Consider the following 17,869-nt stretch of genomic DNA (forward strand, 5'->3'; position numbering starts at 1 on the left):
TTCAAGTACTCGGGAATATCCAATCCACTATGATAAACACTCCAACCACTTAGATATACCTTCTGGAATACTCATGGATTCTTTTCTGTCTCTAAAGTCGATATATGACACATACCCTATAATATTTGTATGATCTAAAAGGAAAAAAACCATGAATATATATTTACAATTACATGCAGATAGATTTTAAGGCATGCACAAAGATTTATATGAACACCTAGCTAGGTGGTAATGAATGACCTCTCTCAAATGTTGATGAGGAACCTTTGGCTAAGCGGTATATGTGGATCCTTAACCATGCCGTATGAGTGGCCTTATTTGAATTAGAAGGACTTCACTTGTATTTGCAAAGAAGACATGAGTAAGCTCAAGGGAATATGTGAATTATAAGGGAATGTGAAATAATATAATACTCAATTAAATATATTTTCTTTTTTAAAGAATTTTGATTTATGAAACTTTTGAATCTTTGCCTAAATTTTTGAATAACAATTTGATTTATGGTTTTACATGAATTATTGAGCCCTTTTCTGAAACCATGTAATGGATCTCTAATAGTACCTTATTCCTTGTGGAATGCTTTAATTTCTAGATTTCATTGCAATATAGTTCCAATACACTGTATTTATATTTTCAGTGCCATGTCTCACAATTTAAGAGATATATTTCTTAGTGAAAATTTAAATTCGATCAAGGTAGAAATTCACTTGCTGAGTGTCATAGCTCATCTTGTATTTTGAACAATCTTTTAGAGTACTTACTGAGAGCCTTAGCCAACTTATTTGAGAAACCAAACTCAATATTTTAAATTGCATTCATGAATTTAATGAATATCAAAATCATGTCATCAATATCTCAGTTCGTATTTAGTTGCATGTATTTTTGAAAGTATAATATTTAGTAAAATATGATATATCAGATTTGTAAATAGATTTTTATTTGCATTAAGATTATACTGTATATTTCAGTCATCAATGGTATATATTATATTTCTTTTATTGAGGGTGTTAAAATTTTGTTATATTTTCATCTGTCCAAGCTAACACATTCAAATAAATTTGGATTTGGGGTCATGGCATGCTAGCTTAGATGTATGCTCTGCATAATATATACAAAAGTTCCCCTCGGTCCGTGTATCACATAACATGGCATCAAGGTTATTTGGTCAGAGTAATAGAAGAAAAAACCGATCTTGAAAAAAAAAGAAACAGCTATTTTTGCAAATTTGAAAATATAACCAGTTATTTATGCAAAATACTTATAAACATCCTATAGTGTGAAAGGCTTAAGCCATTTCAGAGTCAAAAAGGAGAGAAAATTGCAATATCAAAACATAAAGGTTAGTTCTGGATAAATTCTCTTACTGGATGAAACTTGGAAAAGACGTAACTAATCATAAACAGGACTCAAATAGAGCTTTATTAACATATTTGAATTTAACGTGAAAATAAAAAAACTGGCATCCAGTGCACGAGGCTCGTATTATTGCAAAATCTAGAGAGGGCCAAATTTATGCAATCTCACCCTGCATGTGGAGAGGCTCTTTAGTGTTTCAAACCCATAAAAATGATTAGTGAGAAATGATTCACAAGGACAAGCCATACCGAGCAGCCATAGTGCACCACAAAATTTTTACATGGTGCATGCATGGCATATCTAATATGCATAGCCCAGTTAGAACAGTAGAGGCTGCTCAACTGAGAAATAACAAAGTAACATATCGGCTGCTTTTATTTTTCTACTTTAGATTCCTGCAATGCTGAATCACTTCTCGTCCGCTAATTGAGACAAGCTTATTGGTCATGGTTGAAGTTAATATAAATCCTACAAACTTCAAAACAAATCTAAAGCAGACATGCGCCAACCTTAGTTGACCTTCTGGTTGATTCCAATGCTGCCAGCCTTCCAGGCAGAGAAGGTGCCTCGTTCACATCCCATTCGGTTTTCCTGAAGGTGGGGTTAGACATAGTAGTAGAACATTTTGATTCGAATCGATGCAACAGTTCGATTCAAGTAGGTGCAGGAAAACACTATACTTCAATTGGTTGCTGGTTAGCATGGTTCAGTTCAAGCTGGCATAGGTAGCATGAATCGCTTAGTTTAACTTACCAAAGTTTGACCACATCAAGCAATTTGACACACCCAGGGTCAAGAATAGCCACGTTATTTCCATGTAATTTAGGGTAGCATGAATCACACAGTTAGCAAGGTACTGAAGTTTGACATTGTCCCGCCATTTGGCACAACTAGGACCAAGTACGACCATGTTAGTTCCATGTAATTAGATCTTAGGATTGTATAGCTGCTTCAGTGCAATCAGAACAAACAATAACAAGAAAATAAACTAAATTAGAAACAACAAATTGTTCTAAAGCTTACAGAAGACTCTTTGCTCCAATATCATTGATCTCAGTTAACCATATTCTGGACAGAAACTGACCGGAACCAATTAATTTATCACAGACAGGAGCATTCTGGCTCTCTAGAAAACCCAGGGATGGAAAGATAATACAGAATGATGTCACAGCTGCATGTGACTAGAACTGATAATGGCACCAATTACCCAAAGTCTTTATCTGTATTTGTAAATAGTACTTAAGTATTTCTTCTTGAAATCACTCTGAACAAATATGGGTAATTAAAAACAGACATGAGGAGGAATAAGCTTCCCTGGGTTCATAATATTGTTGGGATCTAATGCAGCCTTTATTCTTTTCATGGTTATCAGTGCTCCGATACCAAGCTCTTCTTCAAGGTACTAGGAAAAACAAGCATATACAAGTCTCATGAAAATATCAAGCTGTTTGGAGCAATAACTGAAATTAAACAATTGATGCTCATAAGAGAAAATATGAAAAATTAAGGAAAATATTAGAGGATCTAAATTTATTTGGATTTTATATAATAGTTAACTAAAAATCCTGGTATTCTTTTAATCAGAAAAAATAAGTGGACTGGGAAACATGTGCAACATTGATGGTACTTAACAGATACTATGAAATATATACCAAAAAAAAAAAAATCATACATAGATAAATGTAAAACAGATATGATATCAACGCCAATGGTAGCATAGGAAACATGGATACTTTAGATTGCATAATGTACCTGTTACGGGGGAACTTAGCCACCATGCCCCACGTGACCGGCAACGCGCGCCCAGGAAGACTACGGCAGCCCCTTGATCCAGCAATCCGACCCCGAGTCGGACATTTTCGGCTCCGCAGCCCGACCCCGAGTCGGCTGCCCCTTGATCCAGCAATCCGACCCCGAGTCGGACATCTTCGTCTCCGCAGCCCGACCCCGAGTCGGACATCTCTCGACAACGACAGGCTATTTCCCCAGAGGCACGCCGCAGCCTCCTGCTCCACTACTCCCTGCAACGGTTGTATCTGGCGCTGCTCCACGATCCCCTGTAACAGCCGTACAAGGCGGAGCTCCACTACGCCCTGTCATGGCCGTACCCAGCGCTGCCCCACGACGCCCTGTAACGGCCGTGTCAGTGGCAGCTCCATCGTGCCCCACGATGACGAACCCCCCTGAAAGACCCCCCCAGCCTGGTATATATGCGGCTGGAAGGAGGAGGGGGGGTAAGCAAGAACTTCCAGAGCATTCTCTTACTTGCTACTATTATCTCTCCTTTTCCTCCAATCTCCTCTGACTTGATCGTCGGAGGGCCCCCACTACCCCAGTGGTGGTGCGAGGCTTGCTTGCAGGTTTCCCGGTGGAAGGTGGAGCGCAATCAACACCAACCAAGGCAACTCAAACGGAACCCCGTTCACACCGCTGTGCCAATCGTTCTCGGTTTGGACCACCAGCAACAGTTGGCGCTAGAAGGAGGGCCGAATCTCAGAGCGATCGTAATGGCACGGCGAGGTGGTCGTGGAGCTTCCAATGCCTCCGGTCGCAGGGCCTCTCGCGCCTCCGGCCGGGAGGCCGCTGCGTCTCCAACACATTCTCAGCAACACTCCACCGCTCCACCTCCCATTCAGATGGTCGAAGCCGCTCAGTTCGACCAGTTTAGCCCAGCAGGTTCGCACCCTCGCGGAGGCAGTGCAGAACCTGCAGGGTGTGATGTCTCGGGCGCCGCAGCGGGCCCAGGAGCCGCTGCTCCCTGAGCGCTCACCTGTCCTCCTCAACCCGCGCTCCTTCCTCTCCCATGGGGAGGAGCGCCGGCGCGAGGAAGATTCTCGAGCACGGTCCATTCTGCCGGGACCTTCCCATCGGAGCTGCGCGGGGTACGAGAGGCGGGCCCGGGCGCGTTCCCAGACCCCCCAGTCCTCAAGGAACCCGCGCTCCAGTCGGTCCCCCTCTCGGTGCTCCTTGTCTCCCACCCATCGGTCGCGCTCCCTGGACCGGCGGGTGGACGATCTCCACCGACAACTCCAGGTCCTGAAGGGCCACTCCAAAGATCCCTTCGCCGACTTGGAGATCTCCTCCCAGCCGGCGCTTGCCTCGAGGATCCTGCGGACCCCGAATCCGCCGGGGTTTAAAATGCCGGTGATCGAGCCCTATGACGGGGCGGCGGACCCGCGGGATCACGTCGAGAGTTTCAGGACCCTTATGCTCCTCCACGGAGCATCAGATCCTCTCCTCTGCAAGGCCTTCCCGGCGACCCTCCGTGGCCCGGCAAGGGCGTGGTTCGCCGGCTTGGAGGCTAACTCAATCCAGTCCTTCGATCAGTTTACTCGCCTCTTCATCACCCATTTCGCCGTCAGTAGCCGGCGGCGACTGGTCTCCGACTCTCTCTTTGATGTCCGGCAAAACGAGGGAGAAAGCTTGCGGGATTATCTTACCCGCTTCAACAAGGCTACGCTGGAAGTCCGGAACCTGAGCCAGGAGGTGGCTCTTTCAGCCCTGAAGCGTGGCTTCCGAAAGGGCAGACTCACCTTCTCCCTGGACAAACGCCTGCCGCGGAGCTTCCCGGAGCTGTTGTCCCGGGCGAACCAGTATGCGGACGCCGAGGAGGCGGCCGCCCACCAGAGCAAGGAGGCCCGCCGAGATCCCTCAAAGCTCGGGAAGAAAAGGCGAAAAGAGGCACGCCAGAGGAGGAGCCCGACGCCTCAACGTCGGCGCAGAAGCCTGTCGCCGGCGAGGAACCACGGCGCCCTACGCCCTCGTTCTCCGCCCCGACGTTTCAACCGGTACACTCCTCTCCTGACTCCCCGGGCCCAGATCCTCATGGAAATCAAGGGGCGGGAGGACCTCCCGGTCCCGAGACAGATGAAGAAGATTCCTGGGAGGAGGCCCTCTCGGGCGTACTGTGAGTACCACCGGGACCACGGCCACGACACCGAAGACTGCTTCCAGCTTCGGGACGAGATCGAGGCTCTCATCCGCCGAGGCGTCTCGGTCGATATGTGAACGACCGACGTCCCCCCTGCAGACCCGCGTCCGGCCGACCCGGCTCCTCAGGAGCCTCGGGAGCAGAATCGACCCGTCGCGGGCGTGATCCACACTATCACTGGGGGCTGCCCCCGGCCCGTGAGGAACGCAGGGGGCTAGGTCCTTAGCGCACAAGATCATGAGGCAAGGCTATTATTGGCCTACCTTGTTGGAGGATTCGAAGGATCACGTGCGGAAATGCGACGCCTGCCAGCGCCACGCCAACGTCCAGAGAGTCCCTTCTGTCCCCTTGGCCCCGATCACCGCACCCTGGCCCTTCGCCACAGTGGGGAATGGATATCCTCGGACCATTCCCCGTCGCTTCAGCCCAGCGGAAATTTTTGATTGTTGCAATCGACTACTTCACCAAGTGGGTGGAGGCAGAGCCGCTGGCCACTATCACGGAGGCGCAAGTCCGGAAGTTCGTGAAGAAGATCATTGTCCGATTTGGGGTACCTCGGGTCCTCATCTCGGATAATGGTCGACAGTTCGACAACAAGCATTTCCGTGACTTCTGCGAGGAGTTCGGGATCGAGCATCGGTTCACATCTGTGTCGCATTCCCCAAACCAACGGCGAGGGCCGAGGTCACAAAATCGGACAATCCTCCAAGGAATCAAAGCGCGAATCGGTCGGACGGGGCAAGCTTGGGTCGAAGAACTCGAGAATGTCCTTTGGGCGTATCGGACCACGCATCGGACCCCTACCGGGGAGACGCCTTTCAGCCTAACCTATGGCACGGAAAGCCGTTGTCCCCGTGGAGCTCGGACTCCCCTCACCTCGGGTGGCCGCACACCGACCCGAGGCCAATTCGGAGCAACTCCGAGGGAACCTGGATCTCTTGGAAGAAGCGAGAGAAATGGCGCAGGTTTCGGATGGCGATGTATCAGCGGAGGGTGGCCCGATATTACAACTCCAAGGTCCGACCGAAGCTTTTCAGAATCGGAGATCTGGTGCTAAGGCGAGCTAAAGCATCTCAACCTGCGGAAGGTGGGAAGCTAGCGCCAAATTGGGAAGGCCCGTATAGGGTTCGCTGGGTAAACCGACCTGGCTCCTACCAGTTGGAGGCCCTAGATGGTCGAGAAATTCCAAGGAGCTGGAATTCCGCTAACCTGCGGATGTATTACCAGTAGAACGACAATGCCAGAAAGACAGTTCAAAAATGTATAACACTTTTCATTTCAGTTACAATGGCGTGCTCGTGTGATTACAAGGAATTCCCAGAGGGGAATTAGGGTGTAAAGAAAGTAAAGAAGAGGTGGAGACTCCGAGGAGCTGAAGATCTGGGATCCCGAAACCTCCATCCGAAGCGGCTGCAATCCCACCGGAAGTGGGTGCTTCCAACCGGAGGCGCCATCGACGTCTCACGAAAAAGACGAAGAGCCGGCGCGGATGAAGAAGAAGTGGACGAAGGAGAAGTCCACACTGCTCCTACCCAGAGGCGCCATCCACGCCTCACGAAAAAGACGAGGAGCCGCCGCAGAAGAGCTCCCGCTGCCTCCAGGGGAACGCCACCTCCAAGGGATATTCCGGTCCTCCCCAGTGTTAGGGGAGAGAAGGGATACAAGGGAGAAGAGCATATGGAGGCGCGGTCCCGGATCAAGCGTCTGGCGCGGAGCTCAATCGGGAGGCTGAACTTCAAGGAGGGGAGACGTGATCCCGGATGAAACGCCTAGAGCGGAGTTCCGCCGGGGAGAACCTCCTTGTTGATCCCAGATGAAACGGCTAGTTGGCGGAAGTCGCGAAGGGCGCGCCTCCCGTTCCTTCGGTAGGGGTCTCTCAACCATGCGCCGGAGAGGAGGCCCACGATCCATGGCAACCTGAACAGCTCCGGCTTGGCAGGCTCCATCGCACCTGCACCTATATTTATAGCCAAACTGCGGCCCCCCGGTCGTTCCGATGCGGGTGGCTCCAATAAATGCGGGCGCATTGAATCCGGAGCCGATCCGGCTCTCGAGGCGTATCTTCCCGCGATTTCCTAAGCGTTATTCTCCTTAACCGCATTCTTTGGTGCAGGACACTCCGGGTGGCCTGTACCCCTAGGTCCACATATCTCCGCTCGCGCCCAGGCCGCATCCGCCTCGAAGAACGCGCGTATCGCGGCCGTTTAACTGACACTCCTCGCAAGCAGCAACTGGCGATCCGATTTTCCAGGTAACCCCTCAATTAGCATTTAATGCCCATCTGGTGTTCCCCAGGCGACGCTTGGAGAGGAGGAGAAACACGATCGCAGCTGGCCACGGAGAAATTCCGTCGGGCGGCAAGCAACAGGCGCACGACCAGCGAGCGGAATTTCCCGAGGCTCGGCCCTCGGATGCCAGGCTAACCCGATGATCATCCCGGGAGCAGACTAGCCTGAAGCCGCCGACCGGTCGCCTCGGCTTGCGCAGCCTTGGCCGACCAACGAGCGGAATTTCCCGAGGCTGCGGCCGTCGGATGCCAGGCTTAACCCGATGATCATCCCGGGAGCAGACTAGCCTGAAGCCCCCGACCGGTCGCTCGGTTTTGCGCCAGCCTTGGTCGACAACGAGCGAAATTTTCCCGAGTCTCGGCCCTCGGATGCCAGGCTAACCCGATGATCATCCCGGGAGCAGGACTAGCCTGAAGCCACGACCGGTCGCCTCGGCTTGCGCCAGCCTTTGGCCGACCAACGAGCGGAATCTCCCGAGGCTTGGCCCTCGATGCCAGGCTAACCCGATGACATCCCGGGAGCAAACTAGCCTGAAGCCCCGACCGGTCGCCTCGGCTTGCGCCAGCCTTGGCCGACCAACGAGCGGAATTTTCCGAGGCTCGGCCCTCGGATGCCAGGCTAACCCGATGATCATCCCGGGAGCAGACTAGCCTGAAGCCCCGACCGGTCGCCTCGGCTTGCGCCAGCCTTGGTCGACCAACGAGCGGAATTTTCCGAGGCTCGGCCCTCGGATGCCAGGCTAACCCGATGATCATCCCGGGAGCAGACTAGCCTGAAGCCCCGACCGGTCGCCTCGGCTTGCGCCAGCCTTGGCCGACCAACGAGCGGAATTTCCCGAGGCTCGGCCCTCGGATGCCAGGCTAACCCGATGATCATCCCGGGAGCAGACTAGCCTGAAGCCCCGACCGGTCGCCTCGGCTTGCGCCAGCCTTGGCCGACCAACGAGCGGAATTTCCTGAGGCCTGACAACCCTCAGATGCCAGGCTAACCCGATGATCATCCCGGGAGCAGACTAGCCTGAAGCCCCGACCGGTCGCCTCGGCTTGCGCCAGCCTTGGCCGACCAACGAGCGGAATCTCCCGAGGCTCGGCCCTCGGATGCCAGGCTAACCCGATGATCATCCCGGGAGCAGACTAGCCTGAAGCCCCGACCGGTCGCCTCGGCTTGCGCCAGCCTTGGCCGACCAACGAGCAGAATCTCCCGAGGCTTGGCCCTCGGATGCCAGGCTAACCCGATGATCATCCCGGGAGCAAACTAGCCTGAAGCCCCGACCGGTCGCCTCGGCTTGCGCCAGCCTTGGCCGACCAACGAGCGGAATTTCCTGAGGCCTAACCCTCGGATGCCTGGCTTAGCGCCGGAAGAAGTTCCTGAGGCCTAACCCTCGGATGCCTGGCTTAGCGCCGGAAGAAGTTCCTGAGGCCTAACCCTCGGATGCCTGGCCTAGCGCCGGAAGAATTTCCTGAGGCCTAACCCTCGGATGCCTGGCTTAGTGCCGGAAGAATTTTCTGAGGCCTAACCCTCGGATGCCTCGCCTAGTGCCGGAAGAATTTTCTGAGGCCTAACCCTCGGATGCCTGGCCTAGTGCCGGAAGAATTTCCCGAGGCCCAACCCTCGGATGCCTGGCTTAGCGCCGGAAGAATTTTCCGAGGCCTAACCCTCGGATGCCTGGCTTAGTGCCGGAAGAATTTCTGAGGCCTAACCCTCGGATGCCCGGCTTAGCGCCGGAAGAAGTTTCTGAGGCCTAACCCTCGGATGCCTGGCTTAGCGCCGGAAGAATTCCCTGAGGCCTAACCCTCAGATACCTGGCCTAGCGCCAGAAGAATTTCAAGAGTCGGGAGTCAGCGAGACGCTACCAAGAGTTAAAAAGAAGAAGGACGAAAGTGAAATGAAGAAACTCTATTTGCATTAACTTTCATTGTTTCAGGGCCGAGACCCATACAACTTGGCAAAACGCCAACACACAAAGAAAAGAACAAAAATACAGAAGGTCAGCTTGGAGGAACCCCCGGGTCGGGAACGCCGGGCACGTCCGCAGGGGGTAGGGAGGCGGTTGGAGAATCAGCAGGCAATGGCGCCGGAGAGGAGTCTAGAAGAGAGATCCCACTCAGGTCAATTTCGGGGTACTTAGCCGACACCCTTGTCAGGCCTTCCTCGAAGCCTAAGATAAAGGAGTCGGACCCCGCGTCCGACATGTCACGGACGAACTCGTCAGACTGACGATAGGCCTGTACCGCCTCCGACATATCACGGGTGAACTCGGCGGACTGACGATAAGCCTGTACCGCCTGACGCCCGATTTCCGCACTCTTCTCGGCCAGCGCCGCCTCTGCCCGCTCCATAATCTGAGCTTTCGCCTCCAAGACCTTCGCCACAATCCGGTCGTCCGCCTCGGAGGAGATCCTCAGCAGATCAGCCTGAGCCTCCTTGTGCTTCGCCTCGGCAGCAATGCGAGCAGCCTCAGCCTCCTCCAGGCGCGACTGAAGCTCCTGGTCGCTCGCAGCGGGACTTCTCCAAGGCCGACTCCAATTCGCCCAGCTTGGCTTCAAGAGACCGGGTTCGGTTGCGGGCGTTGTCTGCTGACCGCTGGCCTCTCCCACCTTCTCCGGTAGTCGCCAGCCTTCCGGGACTGCTTCTCGGCCCGCTCCTCCGCCTTCTCGATCTCTGCCCATCGAGACCCCGAAGCAACCCTTGAGTTGCTTCTGAGCCTCCAACAGTTGCTTCTCGAGGTGACGAAGCCGAGTGCCCCGCTCTTCGGCCACCTGGAGCCTCATCTCGAGGTCCCCTGGTCCGTCCTCCCCGCCGCCAGCCTGACCTCCCCTCCTCTACTGCCTTCATTGGCTCTCGGCCCTCGCCAGAAGCCTCGCCTGTTCCTCGTTAGCACTCCTCCAGGCGATCATGTACTGGGCGAGCTAAAGAGATAGGAAAAACGAGGGCGTCAGGCGGGGATCAACAGAGCCTATAAATGATGAAAGGCGACCAAAAGAACACTCACCGGACATGAGACAGGACGCAGCTGGCAGCCCCAATGTCAGGGACCCTCATCTCCCGGACCTGCCTGCGGTCCTTCTCCAGCAGCACCGTCTCGATGAGGTTTCGGGCGCCGGCGAAAGTGAAGGCCGACCCCGACTTCTCCCCGGAGTCGGCACGGTGGTTCTGCAGCCTTACCCTTACCCATCGCTTGGGAAGAGTCATGCTGACCATGCTCGGGGCGGGGGACCGCCCCTGGAATTGACAGGGTCCCGCTCGGCCGGGGCCTCGCGGCGTTCCCTCCTCGTTACATCCGGAGCCGACCCGAGTCGAAGGCTGGGCTGGGGACCGATCACGTCCGACCCGTTCCATCTCGGGCGCGCCCGGGTGATGCCTCCGGAGAAACGGTAGTCTCGGCATCGGAGGCGTGATACAGCGTCAACTGCCGGTCCGCGCCCGCGGCATCCCCCTGATCGGTGGGTCCGGACCCGTCTGTCGGGTCGGAGTCGCCTTGCCGGCGGGACTTCTTCGTGTGGGGCCCCGCTCGGAGGAGCTCGTTTCTTCCCTCTGGACTGCTTCCAGTAGGGACGTCCTACCCAACAGCCGTTGCCCTTGTCCGAGCCGCATGACGTCGTCGATCTCTGCAAAAAGACGAGGTGGTCGGAGGTTGAGAAACTGAGGAAAGAACGAGACGAAAGAGGAGAAAAGAGCTAAAAAAGAAAGGTGGCGGGCTCACGGTCAGCGGGGACCCGGAGCTCAGACCGACGTTCACCAAAGGTATCCTCGGAAATAAGGCGAGCCCACCGGGGGGAGCCGGCCCTCGCAACCAACCCCTTCAAGACGGCGACGCCTATCGGATTCCTCCCTCGACAACCTCGATAGGCCAATCGGGGACTTCATCGGCGTCTCCCAGGTTGCCCTGATTCCCCAAGAGGGATCTGCGTCAACGAAAAAGAAGCGCCCCTTCCAGCCGTGAATGGAGGTAGGAGCCTCCTTGACGAGGCCGCACCCTCGCCGCGCCGCAAAGCACCACCACCCTTTGTCCTGGGGGTGGCCGCTCAGGCCGTAGCATTCCCAAAAGACATTCAGGGTGGCGGGAACCTCGTGCATGCGGCAGAAAACCTGAAAGGCCGTCAGGGCGCGCCATGAGTTCGGCACCAATTGCGTCGGCGCAACTCTTAAACCCCGAAGCGCCTGAACGACTAAGTCCGAGGGGGGAAAGCGGAACCCGGCCTGAAGAATGCCTCATTGATGGCAACCTTCCCTGGAGGAGGATGGGACATCCTCTCCTCAGGCCCCGGGAGCGTAACATTGCAGGCCTCGGGAAGGTGGTATCGAGGTCGGGCTGCGGAGCCGAAGATGTCCGACTCGGGGTCGGATTGCTGGATCAAGGGGCTGCCGTAGTCTTCCTGGGCGCGCGTGCCGGTCACGTGGGGCATGGTGGCTAAGTTTCCCCCGTAACAGTACCCCCACTTCCGAGCCTGGAACCAGAAGGGGAACGGGTGAAGGGAGTGATGGCTTCGAGATTGCCGCCATCCCTCGGAGAGGCGCGCGCGCTTCGAGCTCCCCGCCTTCTTATGGCGGTATATGGCGGTTGTTGCTGACCTGGCAGTCTGAGGATTTCGGCGGACATCCTTCCTTAATGGCGTCGATTCGCCTTTGGGGCGCGAGCGACCCTTCGGCAGCCAGGCGTCCTCTGGCGTCCACCGAGGCGTCACCCACCTTTCCGCCTATTTAACCGGGGGGCCCTCCTCCGTCCGCCTCTCTCTTTACAGACATCTTCGAGTTTCTCCTTTGCGCTGCCGTCATTTGCCGTCAGACTGTTTCGCTTGCTCCTCCTTTGACGCTCTCGGAGCCGTTCTTCCTTCCCTTCCGGTGAGTTGCCCATTCTTCAATTTAAGGCTCTCCATACTTCTCCTTTTGTATTAGTGTACTCCCAGTCGTTCCGGTCCTTTTCCCCTTCTTGACCCCGGTCCTGACCGTAGATTCACTGGCCATTAGGGATGGCGAAGTGAGAGCAGACCGCATTAAGTCGGAGCTGGTCGCCGAAGACCTAGATAGGTTCGTGGCTCGATACCACCTTCCCGAGGCCTGCAATGTTACGCTCCCGGGGCCTGAGGAGAGGATGTCCCATCCTCCTCCAGGGAAGGTTGCCATCAATGAGGGCATTCTTCAGGCCGGGTTCCGCTTTCCCCCCTCGGACTTAGTCGTTCAGGTGCTTCGGGGTTTAAGAGTGCGCCGACGCAATTGGTGCCCGAACTCAATGGCGCGCCCCTGACGGCCTTTCAGGTTCTCTGCCGCATGCACGAGGTTCCCCGCCACCCTGAATGTCTTTTGGGAATGCTACGGCCTGAGCGGCCACCCCCAGGACAAGGGGTGGTGGTGCTTTGCGGCGCGGCGAGGGTGCGGCCTCGTCAAGGAGGCTCCTACCTCCATTCACGGCTGGAAGGGGCGCTTTCTTTTTCATTGACGCAGATCCCTCTTGGGGAATCAGGGCAACCTGGGAGACGCCGATGAAGTCCCCGATTGGCCTATCGAGGTTGTCGAGGGAGGAATCCGATGGCGTCGCCGTCTTGAAGGGGTTGGTTGCCGAGGGCCGGCTCCCCCCGGTGGCTCGCCTTATTTCCGAGGATACCTTGGTGAACGTCGGTCTGAGCTCGGTCCCCGCTGACCGTGAGCCCGCCACCATTTCTTTTTTAGCTCTTTTCTCCTCTTTCGTCTCGTTCTTTCCTTCAGTTTCTCAACCTCCGACCACCTCGTCCTTTTTGCAGAGATCGACGACGTCATGCGGTCGGACAAGGCAACGGCTGTTGGTAGGACGTCCCTACTGGAAGCAGTCCGGAGGAAGAAACGAGCTCCTCCGAGCGGGGCCCCACCGGCGAAGAAGTCCCGCCGGCAGGCGACTCCGACGCCGACAGACGGGTCCGGACCCACCGATCAGGGGGACGCCGCGGGCGCGGACCGGCAGTTGACGCTGTATCAGCCCTCCGATGCCGAGACTACCGTTTCTCCGGAGGCATCACCCCGGGCGCGCCCGAGATGGACGGGTCGGACGTGATCGGTCCCCAGCCCAGCCTTCGACTCGGTCGGCTCCGGATGATACGAGGAGGGACGCGCCGAGGCCCCGGCCGAGCGGGACCCTGTCAATTCCAGGGGCGGTCCCCGCCCCGAGCATGGTCAGCATGACTCTTCCCCAAGCGATGGGTAAGGGTAAGGCTGCAGAACCACCGTCCGACTCCGGGGAGAAGTCGGGGTCGGCCTTCACTTTCGCCGGCGCCCGAAACCTCATCGAGACGGTGCTGCTGGAGAAGGACCGCAGGCAGGTCCGGGAGATGAGGGTCCCTGACGTTGGGGCTGCCAGCTGCGTCTGTCTCATGTCGGTGAGTGTTCTTTTGGTCGCTTTCATCATTTATAGGCTCTGTTGATCCCCGCCTGACGCCCTCGTTTTTCCTATCTCTTAGCTCGCCCAGTACATGATCCGCCTGGAGGAGTGCTACGAGGAACAGGCGAGGCTTCTGGCGAGGGCCGAGAGCCAACTGAAGGCAGTAGAGGAGGGAGGTCAGGCTGCGGCGGGGAGGACGACCAGGGACCTCGAGATGAGGCTCCAGGTGGCCGAAGAGCGGGCACTCGGCTTCGTCACCCTCGAGAAGCAACTGTTGGAGGCTCAGGAGCAACTCAAGGTTGCCTCGGGTCTCGAGGGCGAGATCAAGAAGGCGGAGGAGCGGGCCGAGAAGCAGTCCCGGAAGGCTGCCGACTACCGGGAGAGGTGGGAGAAGGCCCAGCGGTCAGCCGACAACGCCCGCAACCGAACCCGGTCTCTTGAAGCCAAGCTGGGCGAATTGGAGTCGGCCTTGGAGAAGTCCCGCGCGAGCGACCAGGAGCTTCATTCGCGCCTGGAGGAGGCTGAGGCTGCTCGCATTGCTGCCGAGGCGAAGCACAAGGAGGCTCAGGCTGATCTGCTGAGGGTCTCCTCCGAGGCGGACGACCGGATTGTGGCGAAGGTCTTGGAGGCGAAAGCTCAGATTATGGAGCGGGCAGAGGCGGCGCTGGCCGAGAAGAGTGCGGAAATCGGGCGTCAGGCGGTACAGGCTTATCGTCAGTCCGCCGAGTTCACCCGTGATATGTCGGAGGCGGTACAGGCCTATCGTCAGTCTGACGAGTTCGTCCGTGACATGTCGGACGCGGGGTCCGACTCCTTTATCTTAGGCTTCGAGGAAGGCCTGACAAGGGTGTCGGCTAAGTACCCCGAAATTGACCTGAGTGGGATCTCTCTTCTAGACTCCTCTCCGGCGCCATTGCCTGCTGATTCTCCAACCGCCTCCCTACCCCCTGCGGACGTGCCCGGCGTTCCCGACCCGGGGGTTCCTCCAAGCTGACCTTCTGTATTTTTGTTCTTTTCTTTGTGTGTTGGCGTTTTGCCAAGTTGTATGGGTCTCGGCCCTGAAACAATGAAAGTTAATGCAAATAGAGTTTCTTCATTTCACTTTCGTCCTTCTTCTTTTTAACTCTTGGTAGCGTCTCGCTGACTCCCGACTCTTGAAATTCTTCTGGCGCTAGGCCAGGTATCTGAGGTTAGCCTCAGGGAATTCTTCCGGCGCTAAGCCAGGCATCCGAGGTTAGGCCTCAGGAACTTCTTCCGGCGCTAAGCCGGGCATCCGAGGGTTAGGCCTCAGGAATTCTTCCGGCGCTAAGCCAGGCATCCGAGGGTAGGCCTCGGAAATTCTTCCGGCGCTAAGCCAGGCATCCGAGGGTTGGCCTCAGGAAATCTTCCGCCTAGCCAGGCATCCGAGGTTAGGCCTCAGGAATTCTTCCGGCCTAGCCAGGCATCCGAGGGTTAGGCCTCAGGAAATTCTTCCGGCGCTAGCCATCCGAGGGTTACAGGCCCAAATCCCCCAGCCAGGCCATCCGAGGGTTAGGCCTCAGGAAATTCTTCTGGCGCTAGGCCAGGCATCCGAGGGTTAGGCCTCAGGACTTCTTCCGGGCGCTCAAGCCAGGCTATCCCGAGGGTTAGGCCTTCAGGAAATTCCGCTCCGTTGGTCGGCCAAGGCTGGCGCAAGCCGAGGCGACCGGTCGGGGCTTCAGGCTAGTTTGCTCCCGGGATGATCATCCGGGTTAGCCTGGCATCCGAGGGCCAAGCCTCGGGAGATTCCGCTCGTTGGTCGGCCAAGGCTGGCGCAAGCCGAGGCGACCGGATCGGGGCTTCAGGCTAGTCTGCTCCCGGGATGACTCATCGGGTTAGCCTGGCATCCGAGGGCCGAGCCTCGGGAGATTCCGCTCGTTGGTCGGCCAAGGCTGGCGCAAGCCGAGGCGACGGTCGGGGCTTCAGGCTAGTCTGCTCCCGGGATGATCATCGGTTAGCCTGGCATCCGAGGGCCGAGCCTCGGGAGATTCCGCTCGTTGGTCGGCCAAGGCTGGCGCAAGCCGAGGCGACCGGTCGGGGCTTCAGGCTAGTCTGCTCCCGGGATGATCATCGGGTTAGCCTGGCATCCGAGGGCCGAGCCTCGGGAAATTCCGCTCGTTGGTCGGCCAAGGCTGGCGCAAGCCGAGGCGACCGGTCGGGGCTTCAGGCTAGTCTGCTCCCGGGATGATCATCGGGTTAGCCTGGCATCCGAGGGCCGAGCCTCGGGAAATTCCGCTCGTTGGTCGGCCAAGGCTGGCGCAAGCCGAGGCGACCGGTCGGGGCTTCAGGCTAGTCTGCTCCCGGGATGATCATCGGGTTAGCCTGGCATCCGAGGGCCGAGCCTCGGGAAAATTCCGCTCGTTGGTCGGCCAAGGCTGGCGCAAGCCGAGGCGACCGGTCGGGGCTTCAGGCTAGTCTGCTCCCGGGATGATCATCGGGTTAGCCTGGCATCCGAGGGCCGAGCCTCGGGAAATTCCGCTCGTTGGTCGGCCAAGGCTGGCGCAAGCCGAGGCGACCGGTCGGGGCTTCAGGCTAGTCTGCTCCCGGGATGATCATCGGGTTAGCCTGGCATCCGAGGGCCGAGCCTCGGAAAATTCCGCTCGTTGGTCGGCCAAGGCTGGCGCAAGCCGAGGCGACCGGTCGGGGCTTCAGGCTAGTCTGCTCCCGGGATGATCATCGGGTTAGCCTGGCATCCGAGGGCCGAGCCTCGGGAAAATTCCGCTCGTTGGTCGGCCAAGGCTGGCGCAAGCCGAGGCGACCGGTCGGGGCTTCAGGCTAGTCTGCTCCCGGGATGATCATCGGGTTAGCCTGGCATCCGAGGGCCGAGCCTCGGAAAATTCCGCTCGTTGGTCGGCCAAGGCTGGCGCAAGCCGAGGCGACCGGTCGGGGCTTCAGGCTAGTCTGCTCCCGGGATGATCATCGGGTTAGCCTGGCATCCGAGGGCCGAGCCTCGGAAATTCCGCTCGCTGGTCGTGCGCCTGTCGCTTGCCGCCCGACGGGATTTCTCCGTGGCCAGCTGCGATCGTGTTTCTCCTCCTCTCCAAGCGTCGCCTGGGGAACACCAGATGGGCATTAAATGCTAATTGAGGGGTTACCTGGGAAATCGGATCGCCAGTTGCTGCTTGCGAGGAGTGTCAGTTAAGCGGCCGCGATACGCGCGTTCTTCGAGGCGGATGCGGCCTGGGCGCGAGCGGAGATATGTGGACCTAGGGGTACAGGCCACCCGGAGTGTCCTGCACAAAGAATGCGATTAAGGAGAATAACGCTTAGGAAATCGCGGGAAGATACGCCTCGAGAGCCGGATCGGCTCCGGATTCAATGCGCCCGCATTTATTGGAGCCACCCGCATCGGAACGACCGGGGGGCCGCAGTTTGGCTATAAATATAGGTGCAGGTGCGATGGAGCCTGCCAAGCCGGAGCTGTTCAGGTTGCCATGGATCGTGGGCCTCCTCTCCGGCGCATGGTTGAGAGACCCCTACCGAAGGAACGGGAGGCGCGCCCTTCGCGACTTCCGCCAACTAGCCGTTTCATCTGGGATCAACAAGGAGGTTCTCCCCGGCGGAACTCCGCTCTAGGCGTTTCATCCGGGATCACGTCTCCCCTCCTTGAAGTTCGGCCTCCCGATTGAGCTCCGCACCAGGCGCTTGATCCGGGACCGCGCCTCCATATGCTCTTCTCCCTTGTATTCCTTCTCTCCCCTAACACTGGGGAGGACCGGAATATCCCTTGGAGGTGGCGTTCCCCTGGAGGCAGCGGGAGCTTCTTCTGCGGCGGCTCCTCGTCTTTTTCGTGAGGCGTGGATGGCGCCTCTGGGTAGGAGCAGTGTGGACTTCTCCTTCGTCCACTTCTTCTTCATCCGCGCCGGCTCTTCGTCTTTTTCGTGAGACGTCGATGGCGCCTCCGGTTGGAAGCACCCACTTCCGGTG

At 56.8% G+C, this 17,869-nt stretch overlaps 1 protein-coding gene across 8 annotated transcripts in view; it reads right to left on the bottom strand.

The window, feature by feature from the left end:
• Positions 1 to 2,323: 2,323 nt before the first annotated feature.
• The window catches only part of LOC103713540 (D-lactate dehydrogenase [cytochrome], mitochondrial), a 106,937-nt gene continuing 91,391 nt past the window's right edge, over positions 2,324 to 17,869 (bottom strand). For 7 of the 8 annotated variants that reach the window (XM_039116364.1, XM_039116372.1, XM_039116363.1 and 4 more), the window contains one exon: positions 2,324 to 2,760. In XM_039116364.1, coding sequence (XP_038972292.1) covers positions 2,751 to 2,760 — 10 coding nt within the window. In that variant the 3' untranslated portion in view covers positions 2,324 to 2,750. The remainder of the gene's footprint in view (positions 2,761 to 17,869) is intronic. The other variant, XM_039116371.1, reaches the window with a different exon arrangement.

This window comes from Phoenix dactylifera, unplaced genomic scaffold (genome assembly GCF_009389715.1).
Source record: "Phoenix dactylifera cultivar Barhee BC4 unplaced genomic scaffold, palm_55x_up_171113_PBpolish2nd_filt_p 000089F, whole genome shotgun sequence".
Classification (NCBI taxonomy): Eukaryota; Viridiplantae; Streptophyta; class Magnoliopsida; order Arecales; family Arecaceae; genus Phoenix; species Phoenix dactylifera.